This window comes from Anser brachyrhynchus, assembly GCF_964034855.1.
Source record: "Anser brachyrhynchus genome assembly, chromosome: 3".
In the NCBI taxonomy this organism is placed as follows: Eukaryota; Metazoa; Chordata; class Aves; order Anseriformes; family Anatidae; genus Anser; species Anser brachyrhynchus.
In genome coordinates this window covers 70,028,794-70,046,224 of record NC_137696.1, presented here as the reverse complement: position 1 = coordinate 70,046,224, position 17,431 = coordinate 70,028,794, and the positions used below count along the sequence as shown (strand labels likewise).

The 17,431-nt window shown below is 34.7% G+C and overlaps 1 protein-coding gene across 2 annotated transcripts in view; it reads left to right on the top strand.

Annotated features, from left to right (window-relative positions):
- Positions 1-17,431, top strand: part of NKAIN2 (sodium/potassium transporting ATPase interacting 2) — a gene marked incomplete at its 3' end in the record, with an annotated part of 509,777 nt that overhangs the window by 419,590 nt on the left and 72,756 nt on the right. The window contains exons 3-4 of one of the 2 annotated variants that reach the window (XM_080588354.1): positions 1,765-1,917; positions 15,325-15,525. In XM_080588354.1, coding sequence (XP_080444480.1) covers positions 1,834-1,917; positions 15,325-15,525 — 285 coding nt within the window. In that variant the 5' untranslated portion in view covers positions 1,765-1,833. The remainder of the gene's footprint in view (positions 1-1,764; positions 1,918-15,324; positions 15,526-17,431) is intronic. The other variant, XM_080588355.1, reaches the window with a different exon arrangement.

The window sequence follows — 17,431 nt, the reverse complement described above, 5'->3', positions numbered from 1 at the left end:
AATACATGCTCTAAAGCAAACATGTGGCTCTCAAATTATGCATATATACATATATAATTATTTATTTTTAATCCAAATTCCATGTATTCCAAGTTATCTATATTTCTAATTTTATGTCTTAAATATATGATTTCCATAAAATGCAGATATCTATATTTGGATTAGTATCTAGATCTTCTTTAAAGCCAAAGGACTTGAAGACAAAGTGCATTTTAAGGGTTGATTCACTTCATACTGAAGATTTCTGCACCTGGTGAGATGACTTGTACCCTGAACATGCCATTTCAGCTCCATTGACTGTAAAGGTGACTAGCTCAGAGAAGGATAAACAAAGATAGAAAAATGAACTTCAGCCATCACATGCCATAATGTATTTTTGAGAGTTCCACAGAAAGGATATATAGGAATCATGATATCAAAAGTTGAGAACATAAGGATAAATATTTTTTTTAGGGAATTGTTTGCTTAAAATTGATTCTAGAAACACATCTTTCTTCTTTTGCATTAAAATTGTTCATATCTGTTAGAGAACTTCAGGGAAAAGTGTTATATTTAAATTCAGTTAAATTTATGCCTTACACGTTGAGTATTTCCAATTATTATATTAAATATATCAAATCTCAATGGAATGACTAGTATTGTGCTGCATATTTATAAACATTATGTGTTTCCAGAACCATGCTTTCAGTTATTTGAATCACAGACTCACATTGCTGAATAACTCAGTATGTCATTTAGTCCATGTTCCCAACCTAAATACCAAGCATATGTATGAAAAATGAAAGAGAAGTTTGTCCATCTTGTTCTTCAATGCCAGCAACAATAGATCTCACAGACTCCCCAAGCAATCTCTTCCTGGGATTTCCTACCCCTTAATTTTAGAAATAATTTTCTTCAAAATCTAATGTGTGTTATCTTAGCAATGTAGTGTAGCTTCTGGAAAGCGATGGAAGTTCCTCCAATATGTGCAGGAAAACATTACTTGATTCTTTTCAACAGTTGGTTATGCTCTCATTCTTCCCTATTCTGAGCTAAGAAATCCCAGTTCTTTCTGTCTTTCTTCATAGGTTTTATTTTCAGACCTCTGCTCATTCTAATTGCTTGCTTCTCAATTGGTCCACAGTTTTTCTTAAAATCTTTTGAGTTGAAGCCTTGCCAATACTAAGTTAATGTGAATTGTGTTAGTGGTGCAAACAACCCTCCAGTTCATAAAACCCAGTAGGATTGTATAAACAGTTATCAAATTTTCTGCAGCAACACAAAAGTGTTGGCCCCCATTGAATTTGTGAACCATAACCATCCACTACCTTGTAGAATGCACATGCACAGTCAGTTTTTAGCTATCCCATATTTGCACATGTAATTATTTCTGCATAACTGGTGTACTTTCCACCTGTCCATAGTGCATAGCACTTTCCAGGATAAATCCCAGGTTTCTCAAGATGGCTCCAAATGCTATTCCTGTCCTCGAATGTACTTGCTGTTTCTCACTGTATGTTTAATAGTTCTTCTCTATTCAATCATTCATGTTATTAATCAAAATATTGGATTATCAAAATGAATCAGAATTAATTAGAAGAATTTGATTCGCTACAGAATCCATAACTTGACACGTCTTTCCCTTATGACCATGAACTATTGAAATTTCTTTCTGGATCTAGTGTTCCTTCTTGCAGAATGCCTTATCATTGTAGGTCAAAGCAGAGATGTAGTATGTCTTGGTTTCGACAACATTAAACTTGTCTCATTCTTTTCAACCTGCAGGGAAATCATAATATCATAATATATTTACCATTAAATTGGACAGAGTCAGCAGAGAAAAACATATCCAAAATGAAGAAGATATCCATGTCACTTTCAATATGGAAAGACATATTTATGGGTTCACTGCATGTCTTCAGAAATGTTTACCTGGAGGTCTGTACGTAACGTAACAAATTGAATCTCACATACTGCAAGAGTTTCACTCGTTTAATGGGATTACTGACAGTACAAAAATAAGTAAATAAATTCTAAATTTATCTAGGATTAAGCTGTAAGTCTCTACAGGTTATACTGAATTGTTATAAGACTGAAAAACATATGAGGATAACTTAATGATGAAGCTTTACAAGATGCTTTGTCTTTTGCTGAGATTGATGAAATAGTGTGTAATTAGAACCAAGGAGTCTGTCTTCCTAAGCTTTGAGTGCTAAACTACACAATCTTGATTTTCAGCCTTAACTCTGCCAAAGAAGAAATCTGTTCTTTTTTTCAAAAGATGCATTCCGTAAATGTAATAACATTTGTTAGATCACTCTTTCAGATGAAATTGGAGCTTTTATTTTAAGTTAGAAAAGTATGAACCTTTTCTGTTACCTTCTCTAGAAAGCTTCAGCTTCCAATTAAGTCAAATTGCACTAATGCGCATTATAGAAGACTGCTCCAGTACCAGGAATTGACAAAAGCTCCACTACTTCCAATGCATTTGTTTAAGAAAAAATAAAAATAATAATAATATTAAAAAAATCGAAGCTGATGATGGAAAAGCTATATGTCTTGTAAACAAAGAACCTTCTTATAAGTACTTCAAAGAACCTTCTTATAAGTACTTCATGAGGAGAGTTTTACTTGAAAGAGAGCACGTGGTATATTGCTAGCATTACATAGTGAAGCAATTATATATATACTGGAAAAGTGAATTATTTAAAGAAGTTTATATTTTTTTTTCATTAGGAAGGTATTTATTTCCAGGAAAATACTTTTACCTATCCTCCTTTTAATAGGCCAGATATGCTATGACTATTCCTCAACTGAAAAAAAAAAAAAAAAACCTACTTCTTTGAATTCACAGTGTTTTGCAATATTCTTAAACACCAGGAAAATCAAATAAGAGCTCTTTGTATCATTCTTCCCCTGTGAGTGTTCTATTGTGTATACCAACTTTCCAATTCAAAGTAATAAAAGCATTGATCTCCTAACATCTTGACAGTGGAGTTCTTCTAATTCTGCATTAGCACTAAACACAAATAAAAAAATTATTATAAGCGGCCCCAAGAGATGGTTCAACCAGATTTCTGCATTTCCCTGGGCTAAATCAACTCTTGAAAACTTAATTTAAGAAGCTGACACAGACACCGCAGTTAGAATGGTAAATCTACTCCCCGTCAGTTTTTTAAATAAAGTTTTCAATTACTGATTCAGTCTACAGAGACAGATCTCTGTTCTAGTTACCTCTCTCAGCCTATGCTCGTTAAAGATCATTGGTCCTAGTGTTTCATCTGAATCCTGGCTAGAAACTGGAGGGTCTTTGGATAAAAATCTGGATACTGAAGAGGTTTTCTTAAGTGAAATTTTAGCTAGCCAGCATGAACTGCTTGCAAATAAAATATGCAGACTTTAATATTGTGATGATATGATGGAAGTGGAATGAATGCAAGAGAGAGCCATTATTTTGAAAGAACTTTCCTGTGTTTTTGACCACTTTCATTGATTTGTTCTGGATTAGTTGCGATATTTCATTGGCAAAAAAATATATATATATAATTTTAGCTGCACCATTAAAAGTCTCTACAATATCTTCAGGGTCACTGTTTGTGCTACTCCAGTGCAATCCTTTCGTTCCCCATCCCACTGAAGGAGACACAGGCAGGTTGTGGCAAGTCAGAAAATATTTAAGTTAAAAATCTCTCATTGGTTCCTGGAAGTATGTTTTCCCTTCAGAAATAGATGATGCATTAGTTATAAATCCAGCCTGCAAGTCAGATTTGAGCTGCTGTTTACTTATTACTACTGTGCTCCCAGTATGTTATAGAAGGATTTTGAGGAATACCCCATAGATCTTCATGCAACAGGAATCCAATCCGTTCTGGCATTGTTTTCTTTTGTTGTTGTTGTTTGTTAGATTTTTTTTTGTTTTGTTAGGTTTTTTTTGTTTGACATTTTTGTTTGTTTTTCACTCTTGAAGAACTGCAGCAACACTTCTAAGTCTTCAAGGGAAAAACTTTGAATCACAGAATGATTTAGGTTGGAAAGCTACCTACTGCAACTCTCTTATCAAAGGAAGGCCAGTTAGATGACAGTTTTAAGTGATTTTCTGGTCAAGTTTTGAATATGTCCAAGGATGGAGATTTTACGTCGTTTCTGGGCACGTGTTCTAGTGTTTGATCATTCTAATGGTAAAAAATATATAAATAATAAAATAAATTAATTAATTAATTAATTAATAATAAAATCAATAAAAAATACTTATGCCCAGTCCAAATTTACAGTGTTTGTTGCCTCTTGTCCTTGTGCTGTGCACCTCTGTGAGGAGTCTGGCTCTGCCTTTTCTAGGCCTTCCCAATATGTAGTTACTTACGGACAGCAAGACCCCATAGGTCTTCTGATATCAGCACTGAACCAGTCCAGTCCCTGAACAGCTTGGTGGCCTTCACTGGACTTACCCCAATGTGCCCATATCTCTCTTGTGCTGAGGAGCCCAGCACTGGACCCGGCACTCCAGTATGGTCACACCTGTTCTGAGCAGAGGAGAAGGATCATCTTCCTCCACCTGCTGGTGACACTCCACACCCTCCTTTGCCAGGAGGGTGCATTGCTGGCTCATGATCACTTTATTTTCCTCGAGGAACCCCAGGTCTTTTACTGCAGAGCTGCTCCTCTGCCATTCAGTGCTCAGACACAAAAGCCAGATTAGCTTTCTCACTGAAAAGCTAGCAAACTACTGAATGGCCCATGTGAAAGCAGAACTAGAGACACCTCCCTACCCTATTTAAATTGTCTTGAACCAGTCAACGGAAATTTTAATTGAAAGACAATTTTCCCTTTTGCACAGTCTTGTGAGATGGAGCACAGCTTCAAAACCTAAGTCTTCCATGAGGGTGTACCTGACACCTGACGTGAACTGTCACTGAATTCACTAATACGCTGACCTAGGAATTAACTTTTAAGGGTGTATACCTGATATTAGATCCTGCTCTTCAGTTAACAGGGTTTTTTGTGTTGCGTTTTTATTAAAAAAAAAAAAAAAAGTCTCTTTGCACTTAGTACCTGAAGTAAAAAGCAAGCAAGAAAAAAAAAATAATAAAATAAAAAGCAAAAAACAGCAACAACAACCATTTTAAAATGGATGTATTTAAATCGGTCTATATTATTCTTCTCTGTATTTATTTTAATTTAACTGTTAACAAGATCGTAAAGCTTGTACAAGCAAGAAAAGACTACACTGGAAAATACAATACCAAACAGTATTTGTTACATCATTAAATAACATGGTTCATTTGTTAACCACTGTGTCATCCACAAAATACCATATGAAAATATTTGTATCTAAGGGAAAAAAAAGAAATAAATCACAGGAAACAAAAGCTGATGCAAAGAGCTTTAGGAAGAAATAGTATAATATCTTGAAAATGACTTGTTATCACCTAATAATACCATCAGTTCAAAACTGTAACACTGCATGATGAACCTGCATAATATTTTTTTTACATCTTATCTACAAATGTTAAGTACAAATGGTGTATATGTTATATGAACTGGTGCTAAGTATAAAATTAGAAAAACATTGGATCCTTTTATTGAGCTAGTTCTGCTGTATTAAATTAGGTGTTCCTATTTTCTGCAAGTAGTCTTCTATGCTTTAGCAGCATTGCATGCATAGTAGTCAGCATGTAAAAAAGTGTCAGGCTATTCATCTATGGATTAGTACCTTAACTGGTATATATTACTACAGTTTATTTTGCAGTACTTAGGGTACTTTTCTTTATACTAGCTAAGAAAAATATTGCGTGGCATCATAATATTATTCTTCAGGGTGTGCTTCTGAAAACTTAATAAAAACCATACATTTACCCAGAGTTATGTGCTGAATCTTTTTAAGTGGCCCCAAATTGTCCTTATGAGGTTGTAGTTTACTGAAGTGGTGGGCATTGTCAAGCTTTAGCAATAGCTCACAAGAGGAATGGAAGTACACTTGAAATGCTTGCTAACTTCAAGTTGTTTGATGTTGTGGTTTGTTTATTAATGCAGATGACAATATTTCTTTTTAGTCTGTTTCCATGAAGCTTGCAAAGTCAGAGTAGAAATTTATGAATAGCTTATTTCTCATTTCTGAATCCAGGAAATAGAAGATTTGAACCCATATCACCTAAAATGGATATATAGGAGTGCTAATATTTTCCATTCCAATCTACAAATATTGCCCAAACTCCTTGAAAAGTCAAGTTTGGAAAAATATAATATTATCTTCTGAAAAATGTTGAAACAATTTTTGTGGTAGTGTTCCCATTATTTTCTTTTCTTCAAGTTTTAAGCTAAAATTAAGCTCCAAATCCAACTGGAAATCCTCATCCTTCAAAATTATTTCTGAAGCGCAGTGTAGAAAAAAGAGAATGACCAGCTGTAGAACAAGAAAAAAAATGTGAATGTGTTTCTTAGAGATAATTCAAATAATTCTCAAACGCAGGAAGCAGTCAATATACGAAACATCTTTATTTCACTCTGTGTTCAAGATATGTTAGATTTTATTATTTCTGTAGTTAGATGAGAATACTGGATAATCTAATTAGTTCTAATAAAACTAATCTGTGGTCCATGCTGAGTGACACAATATCACACCACAAAAAAAGGAGAACAATTTCACCTACTGTTAAATTAATTACTGCATGTAAAATGAAATGAGGTTGATTTATCAAATCTGAATATAGCCTTAGGTATTCTAATAAATATCATCACCTGCAAGGACAAAAATGAATTCTTTATGAACTGAAGTTTATCAGTGTCATACAATATGGTCCTGTGACAAATGTCTTCTTCATCTAAAAAATATCTAGAACCTTTCAGGCATGAAATAAAGGTTATTACAATGAAAGAACCTGAAATAGTCAATCCAGAATCATTTTTCACACCATTCCTTGAACAAGACATATAAGTTACACAGAGATGGCCCATACTCCACTTCTGACTTTGTGCTTCCTTTCCAGCATTTTGCAGCTGGCTTCCTGCTCAACATCTTATTTAGCTTTTCTAAGCAGCTTTTCAGGAATACTTAGCACCCTCTTTCAGTTGAGTCCTCTCTATTAACTGTAGAGGAATTCAAACCATCTAAATCTGGCTACTTTATTTCATACTGAGAATGCAAGTGGGTTAGGAGGACTAGCTAAAATTAGTGCTTTAGCTTATTGCAACCTCCTCACAGAAATATTGAAAATATTAATCTGGGCTAGATCTGAATCAAACTGCGTAAGACAACTCCATGTTCCTTTTAGTAACTTCCCAACTCATCCAGGCTTCTTTTTAATTATTCTGAAATCTTAATACATACAAAATCAATGCTGGCTGGTAGGCCTTAAACTATAATGTGCTGTGTACTGTATGTATTTATCCTCAGCTTGGTGTTTCACAAAGCCCTTCTTCATGACAATGATCAGATGTTTAGATGTTTCCTAACACCACTTTTGTGATAACAACATTGTTTCTGCGATCTGAGAGCTCTGTTCAAGTCTATGTATTGCTTCCTGTATATGCTGCCAGTGGTATTTTTTTTATGTATCTAACAGCCGAGGTTGATTCAGACAAATTGTCGTCATTGTAGACCTGATATCTGCCCTACGGTCATGAATGAATTTGGTTGTTTAAAGAAAAAAAAAAAATTATTGCAGTTTTGACAGACAATACAAATTCATAGGAAACAGGAAATTAAGGTTTGTCATTTTTCCCATGCCTTTTGTTTTACACCATTACACTCCCTTATGTTACATAACCAACTCCAATGGACAATAAGCAAACCACATCAGCAGGAATATCTTTCTGCATAGATTCCATAAACCTACCAAAGTTTAACTTCTACACTTTCACAAGTGAAGTATTATTCAGATGATTTGGCAATGCAGTAAAACACTCATTCCAGAAAGAGAAACATTAAGGATATTTATTTAACCCTGTTAGCTTACTCGAGGCCTTAGACCTTTCTGTTTGTAGCCCACAGAACTTTGTTCCCAGCTCACTTGGAAGCCCCACACAGACTTTTGGATATTATCCAAATATAAGATGTCTATGTGCTTAAAAGGGGTTTCTTTAGAATTAGGAGGTTATTTATACTCATGTCTGCAAATTCTAAGCATTATGGTTCAGTATGTTTATCTAGATAAATCAAGAGACCCCCTTTACCATTTAAAAAGAAGAAAAAAAGTTCCAAAATACTAAAGAAATTAAACTAGTTTAAAAGCATTATACTTTGTTCATAAAAACAAGTAGAAATATTTTGTGAAAGCAGTGAAATCATGTGTTTTCAGTTAGAAAACAAATCATCAAGGTTTGGGAACAATTTTCAGAACATTCATTTTTCCTTGGAAAGAAATCCAGATCCACACTGAGTTTAGTACACTCATAAAACACTTTGTAAGGTTTGTTTCATGGAACAGAGTTTTGGTGTGGGAAAATTGTTTATATGCTTCCATCCTGTTTCCAGCTGTGCCCTAAATCAGGCCACTCAGTTCCACAGTGAAGCTATTACTTTACTCCGTAAAACATCTGTGAGTTCATCACCTTCTGCTACACCAAGAAGTGTTTAAGTTGCACCTGGTATCTTCACGTTTAATCCAAACTTTAGAAGAGTTTTGTCTTTTGGAAGGAAAGAAGCTAGTTTTTGGTGTTGGTTCTAATATAATCTGGGAATAACTCTGTGCCAACCAGTAGTGCTAGAAGAGTGCAGATCAGCTAAGGTTGCAAAACTGCCCACTGGAAACCTGCATTAACAATATTCTAAGGCAAGCTGTTTTCCTTGGAGAATGGCCACTTGTCAAAAATAAAAGGTTTCAAAGTAAGGTATTACATCCAACTCAATTCCCTTCAACAAATTTTCTCAGTTCCCAAATGGTATCCCTGATTTTGCCACAGTGAGAAATAAATAAGATTCCATAGAGTCAGCTACTACTCTGGGATGTGGGGACCTCTGGTCAGGTGCCTAGTTTAGTGTATTTTATCATAACATAATCTTAAATCTTCCAGAAAGTCACTGTCCAAGAAATTACAAACGTTCTGCCACTCAGGAACTTTGACATACTTATGTAGAAGACTCAGATTAAAATTTCTGTGCAAGAGCACAGGAACTGTAACCTGTCAGTCCCGAGTAGTAAGTGTCAGTACCTTATTGGACTACCAGAATGGGCTTATTTATCTTGGTTTGCATCCCCCAAATATATATATATATATATATATATATATACACACATATATATATATGTTCATCCAGAATATTCTTAGTCCTAAAATTAAAATATTCTGTTTAAATATTCATAGGATAGTAAAAATTATTTTAAACTTGCCATACAACTTGTAAGATTTTACTTTCTGTTAATGATATTTTTAAACTGAAGATCTGTATAGATAGAAAATTTTTGAACAAAGCTGCTCATGAAAAAAATTGATGTTACTGAAGAAATTAATATTTTAGAGTTTAGTAGGTGTCTTCCTTTTTCTTCTTTTTTCATTCTTTTTTTTTTTTAATTTATTTGTAATGAATTGAAACAAAGCAGATCAAATTCGTTAGGTTTGTCAATGTATATATTCCAATACTAGAAAACTATGAAGATCTTAAGATAATACTGATTGCAGCTCTGCCAATTTCATACGATTATGGATTGGGCTCATATAATGGAATAATAAGCTACAATGTTAATCCCTGTATCTCAGTAGCTATGCTTTTTGAGGACTGTGGTATTTTGTTAATGTAACACTACTTTCATTTTAGACAAGAAAATCAGGACACCTCAGTCATCCCTTTCTGTTATGTTGGTATCCTTATTGAAATTCATTGACTTCTTTGAAATTCATTGAAATTCATTGAAATCTTTGTCTGTACACTGGAAGTTGCTTAAGATACATTTAGAGCATTTTTAACAAAATACTGAAGACAGCTAAGAGTCAGGAAACTTCTGCTGTTTTCCATGGATGAACTTCAGAAGTAAATCTGTTGGGTGGATTCATACTGGCTAAATCCTATCTCATATACGTAAATGAAATTCCATATTCATTTTGGAATTAAGCTGGTACAAAAATTGTTTTGTTAGCGGAAACTAAAATCCAGGATTCCAGGTTACTGAAAAAGAAAATAATAAAATAAAAATAAAAAATAAAAAACATTCACATAGAAGAGAAGGAGTTACACACATGTAAGAAAAAGCTGAGAAGATAAAATTAGTTCAGATGCAATAGGATAAAAAGATCGTGTACTTTTAGTGTCTGTGTTCTCTACAAAATCATAAAATAATTATTTCCTGTGTACCAACTGTGGATGAAAAAGAGAAAGGGAAAAAAAAGGAAAAGGGAAAAGGGAAAAAGAGAAAGGGGCAGGGCAGGGGCAGGGCAGGGGCAGGGCAGGGCAGGGCAGGGCAGGGAAGGGCAGGGAAGGGAAGGGAAGGGAAGGGTAAAGTTCTAGTTTTTTTCTTTGAACAGGGGAAGTTCTGCTTGCATGAGAAAATGGTACTGCCTGATGGGAGCTAGTTTTAGTGGAAAAGTGAGATAACAGAAATAAATAAAATAAAATAAAATAAATAAAATAAAATAAAATAAAATAAAATAAAATAAAATAAAATAAAATAAAATAAAATAAAATAAAATAAAATAAAATAAAATAAAATAAAATAAAATAAATAAAATAATAATAAAATAAATGCCTATAGAGACCTCTGTGCATCTGAGGCATCCAGAACTATGAATGCTTTCAGAACCTGATCTTTTATCACTGAAATCTTATATGATCATTCAGTCTCCAAGCAGTCTGTTCTTTCTAGTTTGAGTCTGGAAAATTAAACAAATGGTTTTATGGTTGTATTTGACAAAACTGGTACTGAAGCTTCACAGGTTTGCACACATTTCAGCAATTCCTGATTAGAAAAACAGAAGAAACTTGTTTCCCATGGCACAGCAAGCTACAGCCATTGAAGTCAGTACAATTTAATTTCCTGAGCCTGCAAGATCCTATGGTTTTCAGAGAATCACCCTGAATCACTGTTGACTCGTTTTTCTCTTGGCACTGTATTTGGTATCAGATTCTCTAAACTAAACCAGAACACATAACAAAATCACTGAATCTTGCAATTACTACATAGAGACAGTATATTTACTAATATGTAGTAGTAGCAATATAATGCACACAGAGATATCTTTATTTTGAACACTGCTGGCCTCCTGGTGTTCCTTAATAAAAAGAAGGTTATATTCGTTTCTGGCAACTCTTGCAAAGTTTTTTACTGACATGTTCTGTCATCAGCTGTCCTCAGTCAGCAAATGTTATGTACTGTGCAGTTAACTCAGGCAAAAGTTATTATCTGTTAAACACAGGCACAAATCATCAGAGCTCAACATTTTTTACAAACCAACATAAAATGAAATTACAGACTTATTTTGAAAATGTCTCAGTTTCTAATCTTTGATATCAGAGTCTCTGAGACCTCCAAACTCTAGTCTTTGTCTAACCCAGCATTTCTGATCATGACCACTACAAATACCAACCCATCTTAGGAGTGTTAGGAAGCATGTCCTACTAATATATTTTCCTCTGAATTTCTACTCCTTGAAGAATAGCAAAATCTACTTTAATGCACCAATTTTCATTAACAGGCTTTACAATATCAGCAGGATTTACAAAAGCATCAGAGTGATCATCAATAAAGCTCATACAGATGTATTTCTGTGTCCACAAAGGAAGCAGCTGTTTGTTGAATTTAGGATAATGGAATCTTCCTTGACATACAGACTATGAACAACACCATATTGGCATGTCCAATGAGTATCAACAGTTCTTGCTGAGTTTCATAGCTTCAGGGCTTATTAGACCATTTCGCTGCAATTCCCTGAACGCTGTTTGAGCCACAGATGTTGAAAAGAAAACAGACAGCAAATACACTGGAGAGTACAAAAAATCTCCTGCTTCCAGTGTATACTTTGTCTATGTCCACTAAAACTGTATTCTAAGTGAACAAAGTAAATAGCAAGAGGAATTTGTCCAAGAATAGTTCTAAATCTTTACAGCATAAGGGATGTTAATGATAGATACATCATCCTCTCTGGTTTACACAGTTCTTCCAGGAGATTTAAGTCGTTATCAATTTTCTCACTAAGTAAAACTTTTTCATAGGCTGGGTGACCTTCACTTCTAAACAGGAAATGCTCTGCTAATATACGTGCATACTGGGCAACATGGTTTGAAGGTTATAGACAAGATCAAAGCCCATAACAGCTTATATCTGAGAAGATCTGACTGTGCAGCAGCTGACATTGCAGTGAATAGGCTCCTTCTGCATTTATTCTTATCCCACATATTTTGGGGATAGGGATTTTCAGGGCCTAACTCATGTGTTTGCTTGTGAAAATCTGAATTCACTAACATTTTTATTTGAGCTAATTTTTGCCCTGAGACATGGATGATGTCTGATGTTACCAGAACCAGGTTTTGACTCCACTTAATTGTTTTGTTTTTTAACATTGACCTTGTTTATTAATTAATTCAGTACGTAATGGTGACCCTGCTTGAAAGTTTTCTTAACCACGATACTCAAATGTCTTTAAGATTTGAAGTCTGTGCTTTCAGTTTGAGTTATTTATTTGTTTTTCCTAATATCAAGAATTAAGTGCTATAACTCTGTGATGAGTATCAGGTCTCTTTTCTGAGCAGATGAAATAACACAGCATTTTATTGTTTGCTTAGAGGTAGAAATAGAATATAGATCCGATAAAGACTGTAATTTATTACTAATAAGCACTAAAAGGATATTCATGAACAAAACAAGATTGTTTAGTCCAAATCACGGCATTCAATTTAACTGCCAAAAGATGACTTGAGGACAAGGGAATTTTCTAAATACAGTAGATTATTTCAGAAAATCATTTTGGGGTAGATTCTGGGGTGGAAGAAATCTGGACTTTGTGAAGTTTATTTACATGTGTAATTATAAATATTTCAATGTGTAATTATATTTACTATGCACTTTTGCTTTTAACCTGTAAAGTTTTGGACTGTTGCACTGTTTGTAAGCAAACATAGCTGTCTTCAGAGAAATGATGTTCTAACCACAGAGCCCAATTTTGATCTTTATGTTTAGCTCTTCCTGATCCATCTTAACATCATCTGGCAGATACATAACAAATACTTGGTTCCTGACAGCCAATTTATCCCTTTCTTTTTCAAGGAATACATTTTTCATCCCTGGTCTGCACTTTGTAAAATATTTTTAGTCTATCATGATACTTCTAAAGGTATAGCAAATGATAAAAAAAAAAAGAGCCAGACAATGAGTCGTATTCATTCATGCTGCTGCTCTGATAAAAGACTAGAGGTTAAGAATTTTCCATGGTAACTAGAACGACTTAAAGGTCTTCTGACAAAAACATGATGGATTTTGATTTTAGTCATTCAGGAATAAATCTATTACTTTAAGCAAAGTTACTACAAAGATACTCATTCTTCAACTTCTTACACCAGGTGAACAGGTCAGCGTGTTACTAAGTATCTGTGACAGCGCTGAGTCCAGAAAGAAACCTAGTCTTCTGGCTTGAGAGTTGGGGGAAAATACCCATTTCCAAGAAATATCTGGTAAACACTAGACTAGCACCTTTGCTAGAGAGGGGCCCAGAGAAAGGAAAATTTTCTTGGGTGTGAAAGCTTATAGTTATAGGTAAATATACCAATTTCTGGAAAATTTGGGTCATTTATCTTAAAGTTCACAGTTGCTTTCTTCACCTTCCAATGTCATTCAATTATATGAATCACTACATATTTACTCACACAGTTTATTATGGATCATGCTGTTGTGAGAACGTAGGATAATTATTCACTGCAAAAATATTTATGGTCCTTCTTGTCATCTGATATCTGGGTGTGCTTATGAAGGGTAGTAATTAATTTTTTTAATGTATAAAATTTTTTAAATGTAAAAAATGCAAACAGATAAGAACTGCAACATAAATTAAAAAAAAAAAAATCAGCAAATCAGCAATACTATGGAGTAAAGTATATTCACAGATTGATTGATGTGTCAGTCATGGCATTATCCAAAACCTCTCTGGATGAAGTTACTTTTTCTTGAATTAGTGCACAAAAGAAAAATAAGTGAGATTGAAAAAATGACTGTTTTTGAAATGAGGGAAATATGGACACAGCATATCTGCTACAGAATGGCATTCTGTCCATTTTGTCATGGTAAAACTAATTAAATAGTTATGTTTTAAAAATTTTATGAGAATCTTAATTATTAATGTCATCAACAGGCTGAAAAAAAAATGTAGGTTAGGTGTGGGGAGAGTTTGGCTGTGCAAAGACATTACTTAAAAGGATTTTTTTTTTGCATGACTGAGCACGTGCACACAGACTAGATAGTCACACTTTACAATGAGGTTACACTTATAAATAATTTATAAAGGGTTGGTAGGCTATTACAGAATCCACAAAGTCCATAGGTTTGTTATAACTATGTATAGCACCCTCAAGTAATGTGCAACCAAGTATAATTTATGAAAGTCATACCCATAGTATTGTTTATGATGTATATTAATCATTCATTAATCCTTTATGAAGTATTTATAAATGTAATCTTAATGGAAAGCATGGCTGACTTGTTACTCTCTTGCACTAGTTCTCTTGTACCAGCTGCATGAGACTTGAAGGTTGCAGGCCTCTTTGCCCACTTTATTTTTTTTTTAACAAGCTGAGCAATCTTTAGACAAGGCAATGCACACTAGCTGTTTCCTTACAGATTCCTACAAAGTTAGAAGACTGAAACAGGCATTACAAAATGGTTTTAAGGATTCTTTTTCTGCACCTTCTCTAATATTTCAGCCGAGCAACCACTGTTCTGCTTTGCAGAGTCCATGTGAAAAAACTCCTTGCAGATGATCCAGACATAGTAAAGTCTATGGTTCACACCTAGTAAAGTCTCAGATTCTGACTACTCTTGTACAGTTTGGTAGATCACACTACCAAAATATGGGCCGTTTTTCTAGGAAATGAGCACAGGAGGATTGCTGTGGAAATGTGCACATCAATCAGTCTTTGTCGTTTCTGTAGAAGAATAGGCAGTGCAACAAGAATGACAGTATGGTCCAGGCAAGTATAATGTCTGGGAGTAGATTGTGGCTTGCAAGATTATTCTTCTGCTCCAAAACAATTCTGCCTGCCAAGGTACAGCTACTTGCACTTGCTGCAGGCAAGCTCAACTAATTTTCATGTTACAGTGCAGTTTTATTGCTGGTCTTTGCTTCTTTATGCGTGCTGTGAAATCTCTAGCTGAGGCATTTTATACCAGAGTACCATCCCAGAGCATTAATTCTTCACTTGTTGTTTTGCAGGAAACAGATCTCATTCTGACCTTTAATATCTCAATGCATCGTTCATGGTGGATGGAGAACGGGCCGGGCTGCACCGTGACTTCAGTAACTCCAGCTCCAGACTGGGCACCAGAGGATCATCGCTATATCACTGTCTCGGGGTGTTTTCTAGAGTATCAGTACATAGAAGTGGCTCACAGTTCTCTTCAGATCTTCCTTGCAGTAAGTGTTTATAGATAGCCTCACTCCCATTGTCTTTTCTAACTTTGTTCTTGTTGAATGTTACTACCAGAATAGCAGAGCACTGTGACAGTGATTTACAAATCCCAGCTCTGAGTGTTAGAAGTTTTGCTATGACACTTCTGTATTTCAGCCAGTTCAAGGCATCTTTACATGAAAATCTCCAGTGTACATCCTCAACACCGCAAGAACGACTGGCATGATGCACCCTGTCCTACTGGACTCCATTTTGACCAATGGCCTCACATTACTACAGCGGGTTACATTCAAATTGCACTTATAGGATATAAGTTATGACATAATAAATTAAAGTTATACCCATGAAAGCCAAATTGAATATAAAAGAAAAACTAAAATGAAGGAAAAATTTTCAATAGTAAAACTCGATTCACTAATCCATTCACAAGACTCGTAGCTGACCAGTCAAACGACATTTTTCATCTTTAATCAGGAAAACTGATCAATTTGTTTTTAACCATATTACCCAATATGCACTTGAAGAGAATGGGAAAGTTTCTTCCCAAGAGAAGAAAACATTGTACTTCTTATATCAAAATCAAACACAGTGGTCTTAAATCTTTATAGAAGAGTAAGTATCCAGTGTCAAGGTGCAGGGAAAAAAAAGAAAAAAAAAAAAAAAGAAAAAAAGAGAGAGAGAGATGAACATAAAACAGCTTGCAGCTTGTTTGGAGGGAATTTGGTAGGTTCTTAAGCCATATTTAACCTTACTAGTCATTTCCCGTTGTGTTGTCCTTTGTACTTCAGCAAGGTAAAAAGGCGACATAAACACTGAATTAATTGCATTGAAAGACAAGCTGCATTTTTCTGTTTGCCCTAGTGATACTTACATGTTTTTGCTCAAGTGAAATCTATATATATAAATGACTGCAAATAAATCTGTAACTATACATATAAATTTGGTGCAGTGCCTCCTACCATATAAACTTCTGGTCAAAAGATTCCAATATTTTGCCAAAGGAGGGACCATACTGGCAAAAAGGCAGAAAGGATATTTGGTTGTCCGTATCCAGAAGTTAGTGTAAGGCAGCTGGACAGTCCCCAATATATGATGTGGTTGTCAGCTACCCAAAAAGTTAGCAGCTTCTCTATCTGTCTATTCCCCAATCTAGGTATAAATGGCCAGGTGAGTTCAGAAAAATATATCTCTGTGTCAATACAACTCTGTGTGGGCTCCATGTGTAAAAGCTTGTTATCTGATTCACCTGAAAGCCCAGCTACCTCCCAGGTCTCCTCCATCCTTTTCTGCTGTCCCCATTGTAGGAAAGCAAAAGACTGCTTACCAAGCAGTTAGTAAGGCAGGCACTAGGCAGATCTGTACAATAAAAGCAGCACCTTCTCCAGATAGTTCACTGTAATTTTGACAAGATACAGCTGATGCAAATGCAACAAACAGAAAAGTGCAAAGAAATAAGTGTAAGTAAATAGATTAAAATAGCTTTATAGATTTACAACTTTATTTACAAGCAATTATTATCACTCAATCTGAACTCCAAAGAAGATATCCAGACCTTTATTTTTCTATGTTTTTGTTTTTGTTTTTTTTTCTTTGTATGCAATTATCATGAACAAGAAACTCAAGGAATATATATTTCAAGCTTGATTCTCTTCTCGGTGCAACAAGGTTTTTTGTGTGTCTGTGCCTAAACAGAGCTGTGTTTCTAGATAAGGACGGTCTTAGCAAGACAGGGGAATGGTTCAGAATAACAAACCACCAGTAACCTGGTAACTGTAGCCAACTACAGCTACTTTTATATTTCCATTCATGTTACTGTAAATGTGTCATGGATAAAGAGCACCATGGTAAAAGTATGGGTCAATTTTCCAAACCTGGTGCTTGTGCCTTTAGTGTTTACATCACTTTCACATT